At 38.3% G+C, this 6,785-nt stretch overlaps 1 protein-coding gene across 1 annotated transcript in view; it reads right to left on the reverse strand.

Moving 5' to 3' along the window:
- DNAH14 (dynein, axonemal, heavy chain 14) overlaps window positions 1-6,785 on the reverse strand; it is a 390,354-nt gene that overhangs the window by 276,041 nt on the left and 107,528 nt on the right. The window contains 2 exon segments of the mRNA XM_008567995.1: window positions 3,678-4,022; window positions 4,722-4,888. Coding sequence (XP_008566217.1) covers window positions 3,678-4,022; window positions 4,722-4,888 — 512 coding nt within the window.

Raw genomic sequence — 6,785 nt, forward strand, 5'->3', positions numbered from 1 at the left:
TTTTTTTAAAGTCAACTTGTATATGAAGATTACGTGTTCTACTCTGCTCACTGTCATACAGTGAGAGGGGTTCACTGTAGCCAGGATGTTGGTAGCTTTTCAGGGCAACCAGTGTTGGGTGAGTTGAGTCTCTAATTCTCAGCTTTGGCTTTGGGAAGGTTAATTTCACGCAAATATAAACCATATACTCCCGAGTCTATTTTATTAGTAAAAAAGGAAATATGTTTTAATCTCTTTTTGCCTTAACCTGTTGTTATTTCTCAGTTGGTCAGCACTCAGGCAGAAAAATAGTAATATTTACTATGCACCCTAAAACTCAGCATATGGGAAGAAGGGTGTGAGCAGCCAAAGCGATAGACTGTGGCAGATACTATAAGGTGATTAACTCAGAACCCAGCCCATTCCATTTTTTTTTTTTTGCTTGCTTTCTCTGCTACAGAGAATAAGGAGCTAAAAACGTGCCATCACAGTCAGATGGCTTTGCAGCTGTAGGTGGCCATGTAACCCAGTTCTGCCAATGAGAAGTAAAATAATCACACACCTTCTTGTGCTTCCTGTCTGTTCCTGCCTAGAGAGGGAACAACACAGTGCCTACCAGGTAGCAGTTGTCATCAAGAAGAAAAGAGCAGAAAGAACAATGGAAACTGATTCCGTGTTGGCATCCCAGCTATTGTACCACCCCTGGTTACCAACACCCAGACCTCTTTTTGCATGAGACAAATAAACCCTTTGCTTAATAAACACTATATTTTGGTTTTCTAACAGTTGCTGGGGAAAGCAATCATAAATAAAGTAGAGCAAATTTTTTAAAAAAATTTACACGGTTCTTGTGGGTCTAAATATAACGTACATTTAATTATTTGCAGCACACAGTACCTTTCACCTAACGGACGGTTTTCAATCATTTCTTAAACTTTTTGTAACAGTAAAAACCTAAATGGTTTCATCCTCAAAATATTCTTGCTTTCCTCTTAATCTGTTTTGTTGCTCCTTCTCAGATACTTTATGGTTCCTTCTTCTTCCTCTAGCAATCCCTTAAATGTTCATATTCTTTAGCCTTCTGTTGTAAGTTCTCTTCTCATCACACCACCTAAAGGCATTCTCATTCACTTTGATAATTTCAATGACCATTTGTTTGCTGATCATTTAAATATATATTTCCAGTGTAGACACTCTCCTGACACCCAAACATGTATATCTAGGTATCTCTACTTGAGCATTATTATACAATTGAATGAGTACTATGTTCCCTCTTCCAATTGCATTAGTGCCCACCCTGTTGCCTAACCAAAAAAACCTGAAAGCATCATTAACTCTTGTCTTTCTCTTATTCTTTACACTGTCGATCACCAAATCCTGTTGATTCCATCTCCTAAATATATCTCACATCCATATATGTCTCAAACTCTACATTGTTTTTTTTTTTTTCTTTTTGTCTTTTTTCATGTCCGGCAACGGATCGCAACCCTCAGAGTCGTGCCCGTACCGGACCGGGACCGGCAACGGGATCGCAACCCTCGGCGCTGCGTCCGCACCTCGCTCAGCCAGTGAGCGGGAACCGGTCTGTATGTGGGATCCGAACCCTCGACGGGAACGCCGCTGCGCTCTCAAGCGGTGCACTGTAGCAGTGCGCCACCGGGCCGGCCCTCAAACTCTACATTGTTACTACCCTAGTTCAAGCTACCATCATCTGTTCCCTAGATTATGGAAACAGCTTTCCCCATCTTCTCCCACTTCAATCCATTCTTCACACATGAGCCAAAGTTGTCCTTACAAAAATGCAAACTGCATCATGTCACATCTCTGCTTAAAACCTTGCAATGATTCCTATAGTCTTAAGACGGATCAGAGTCTCTGACATGGCTTACAGGCCCTTCTCTCAACTTCCTAGCTTCAACTCCTGCCAGTCCCTTTTCACAGACCATACTTCCACCAAACTGAATTCATTCAGGTCTTTAGGCTTGCCTTCTCTCTCTGGCCTTTTGCTTGCTGTTCCCATTTCCAGATGTGACACTGATATGGACAAGCCCAGAAAAACTTAAACCTGCACCTATACTTCTGCTTTTTGTTTTGCAGTGAGTTGTATAATTTCCAAAGACTTGTGGCACCTGTACCTTTGCTCTGCTTTACTTTTGTAGCACTGACCGCCTTTTGTGTCAGCTTAGCCCCCCATTGTGTGGATTCCGAGAAAACCCAAAAACCAAACCCCCAGAAGAATGTAACCTATATAATCCTTTGCAAGCCCGGAGTCAGAGTGTGAACTCCTCTGGGCCCGCTGGTGTAATAAATCTTTGAGTTCTCCAACCCTCTGAGTGACTCTAGGTTTCTTGGCAGTCTGTCCTGTAACAACACAATCTGCTTGTGTTGTTCACACAACCTTTATTTTCTTTCACACCTTAGCAACAAATCCTGAACTTTTTTGAGGTATCATGCTCCAAGTCTTTCAAGATTACCTTTCCTGGTCATTGTTGCACCTAGGTGAGGGCACAAAACTAAGTTCTGGTAAATATGACATAAGCAAAAGTGTGGGGTGCTTCTGGGGAATATCCTTAAAAGTGGAACTGGGAGGTTCTTTTCCTTGCAGCTTTCATCCACCATGTTGCCTGGAATGAAGATATGATAGCCAGAGAGAAGGCAGCCAACTTGGATAATGTGCACGAAGCTAGAAGCAACCTATGTCCCTGATGAGTTCATGAAGCCATCATACCAATCCTAGGTTCTCTCTATGTACTACTTTTACCTGAGAGAGAAATTCGTTTCTAACTTGTTTAAACCAGTTATCTTTGTTTTATTCTCTGTCGTACACAACTGAATCTAAGTTAAATTAATGTACTCCTGCAATATTTTGCCCTTTCCTCCCAGTGCCTCCACACCACTGCCCCTTGGCCAGCCAAATCCTACTCCTCCTTTAGATGTTAAGACTTTTTCTGGCAAATTGTCTATGAACTCATCTAGATTATATTCCTGCTAGTGTTTTCTGCTAGATTAGACTCTATAAGTACAAGAATGAATTTATCCCTCTAACCATTATATTCCAGGAGCCTAGTATGATGCTTGACATACAATTATGCTTAATTAATATCTGTGATCTGATTGAATAAGTGAACAAAATTCATATCCTTAAGAAGGTCTGAGATACAACTGAGAGTGCTTGTGTAAACAATAACTGGTCTACTACGATCTATAACCTAGAAACTTAACTTGGGTAATAGGTAGAAACAATTCATGAGGAGTCAGGTTATTTTGGGTGCTCGCAGATTTTCATACTTTCTCACTCCAAACCACTGTGGTCTCAGAGACCAGCCCACCCAGAAGCCTTCCTGAAAAGAGGTCAGCCCTCATATACAGTGAAACCCAATATGCATTTGCATTCAAAGATTTATCTTGGACACTCCATAACTTGGTGGCACTTACATTTTAGTGGAGGAGATTATCAGCAAACAAATATATAACATAATGTCTGGTAGTTATGCATGTTATAAAGATAAAACAGGGAAAGGAGGCAGAAAATGATGTGAAATGCAATTTTAGATGTGGTGATCAGAGGTTTTTTGGAGGAATGCATATTGGAATTTTCTGATAGTACTTATCATGTATATTTTCTAAGTACATATTTTAAAATTATAATCTGCTAATCTGAAACATTCTTACACTATAGAAAATTTCAAAATACTTACTTCCAATAGATTTGCATTCCTTTTTTCAATTACAGATCGTAAGAGGGCATGGCTTATATGTATGACGTTGTCCACATATGGTAAGCATTCTGACTGATAATCCAGACTTACAACATTGAAAATACCAATGCGCTTCTCAATGGTCATATTCACAATATGTCTAAAATAGTTTCTGAATTTATTTAGTATAGTTTTAAAATCTGTTGAAGTTAATTCTCCCATAGATGATATTTTCATACTCATGATTTTGGCATTCTCTACCATGGTACAATACTTTATAAACTTGCAGCTGTAAACATTAACTAGGCCCATTGAATTACCAATAATAGTTAGGAGATTCACAATCTGAAAATAAAAATATTAAAAAGTCGATCAGATTTTTTATGGTAAGAGTGAAAAAAGTGTGGTCTGATATGCTAACAGTTTCTGTTAAAACAGTCTTAAGTGTAATTCATTTTGTTAAAAAACCTCTATTAAATATCTGAATATGTTGGAAACATAAGATTTTAAGAAATTTAGATGGCTTTCTAATATTTGGCTTTCACGTAAAGACTTGTTAGGCTATTTAACTGTATAATTAGCATACTATTTTGAGCCAAGTGCTGGACCCTTGTTACGAGTATATGCTCTATGCATAGCTCTAGAAAAGGCCAGTCTTATATATTATGTGACCTCAACAAATATCCATGACATAGTTAATTTGGATAGGGTAGAATCCTGACCCAAGCTAAGCCAATTATATTCTCTTCTACATTTGGACAAAAATACCCAGTTAGATAGTTATGGGCAGAGCTGGGGCACTTCAAGTCAACATCATGATGGAGCCTTAAGAGAAAGCTCATTTTCAAAGTTGGAAAAAGGACACAGAGGTGGAGAGATATGAGAGATCCTGGGGAAGACAAATGGGGAGATAAACGAGAAATTATTTTCCAATGGCCATAAATGGTGATACTTTAATTTTTCAATAAATCCCTTTCATTTAAGAATTCCAGTGAGTTTCTGCTTCTTAAACCAAACATTTCCTAAGATGAACTGTAAACTTACCTTATTTTGATAGGCAGGATCCATTTCAAAAAGGATCTGACAATCTGGCCATCTGTTCTGCTTCTTATATTGCATTATACCTTCTATCTTATTAGGTAAATCCATAATTGAAAACAAATCCATAAAGCCAGACAAGCGAGAATCTTGGCAAAGAGGAGTAATTGTGGCTGAAATATATAGTCCAAAAATTAATAATTCTCAAGTCCCACTGAAAGCAATACTTTATAAGACCTGAAACTATAAAACTACTAAGGGAAAACAGGGGAAACACTTCAGGAAATAGGATCGGGCAAAGACTTTATGAAGAAGCCCCCAAAGCACAAACGACAATAAATAAATAAATAAATGGGATAATACAAACAAAAAGCTTCTACACAGCAAAGTAAGTAATCAATAGAGTGAAAAGCCAACCTACAGAATGGGAGAAAATATTTGCAAACTATACCTCTGACAAGCGATTAATTTCCAGAATATACAAGGAATATATTAATTTAATTAATTAATTTCCAGAATATACAGTAAGAAACCAAATAATCCAATTAAAAAATAGGGAAAGGAGCTGAATAGACATTTTCCAAAGGAAGACATACAAATGGCCAATGGACACATGAAAAAATGCTCAACATCACTAATCATCAGGGAGATGCAAATCAAAACCACACTGAAATATCATCTCAACCCAGTTAGACTGGCTATCATCAAAAATACTGAGAATAACAAATGTTGGTGAGGATGTGGAGGAAAAGGAACTCTCTACATTGTTCGTCGGACTGTAAAACAGTACAGCCATTATGGAAAACAGTATGGAGTTTTTCTCAAACAACTACAGATAGATTTACCAAAAAGCTTCTACACAGCAAAGTAAGTAATCAATAGAGTGAAAAGACAACCTACAGAATGGGAGAAAATATTTGCAAACTATACCTCTGACAAGCGATTAATTTCCAGAATATACAAGGAACTCAAACAATGACACAGTAAGAAACCAAATAATCCAATTAAAAAATAGGGAAAGGAGCTGAATAGACATTTTCCAAAGGAAGACATACAAATGGACAATGGACACATGAAAAAATGCTCAACATCACTAATCATCAGGGAGATGCAAATCAAAACCACACTGAAATATCATCTCAACCCAGTTAGACTGGCTATCATAAAAAATACTGAGAATAACAAATGTTGGTGAGGATGTGGAGGAAAAGGAACTCTCTACATTGTTGGTCAGACTGTAAAGCAGTACAGCCATTATGGAAAACAGTATGGAGTTTTTCTCAAACAACTACAGATAGATTTACCATATGCTCCAGCAATATCACTTCTGGGTATATACCCAAAGGAATGGAAATCATGTCAACGGGACACCTGCACTCCCATGTTCATCGCAGCTCTATTTACAATAGCCAAGATATGGAACTAACTTAAATGGCCATTGACAGATGACTGGATAAGGAAAACGTGATAAATATACGCAATTACATACTACTCAGCCATAAAAAAGAATGAAATTCTGATACTTGCAGCAACATGGATGAGTTTAGGGAAAATAATGTTAAGTGGAATAAGCCAGGCACAGAAGGAAAAATTCCACATGTCCTCACTCATGTGTGGGAGCTAAGAGAATGAAGGAAGGAAAGAAAGATCATAGTGGTGTGTTGAACTTGCAGAGGGAGAGAACAGACCTAAGGTTGCCGGGGCAAGGGAGGGAGAGGGGTATTGAGGAGAGGCTGGGTAGGAAACTGGGGAACAGTAGCAATTTGAGGTGATGGGCATGCTGATAGCACTGATATGCTCAGCATATCTTGGGCACAGGGGTTGAGGGCATCAGCTCTTGCCTCATGAATATGTATAATCAGTAATAAAAATAAGAAAGCAACACTTTAAAATTATCCATGACATCTAGAACAATTGAAAACTGATGCCGATTGATTGTGAGGGCTGGACAGTATTCTATACTGATAGATGGAATCTAAAGACAGGTGTAATGGTTTGGATTTTTTTTTTTTTCTTTTTGTCTTTTTTCGTGTCCGGCAATGGATCGCAACCCTCAGTGTCGCGCCGTAC

The sequence above is a fragment of the Galeopterus variegatus genome, unplaced genomic scaffold, assembly GCF_000696425.1.
Source record: "Galeopterus variegatus unplaced genomic scaffold, G_variegatus-3.0.2 Scaffold365, whole genome shotgun sequence".
Classification (NCBI taxonomy): domain Eukaryota; kingdom Metazoa; phylum Chordata; class Mammalia; order Dermoptera; family Cynocephalidae; genus Galeopterus; species Galeopterus variegatus.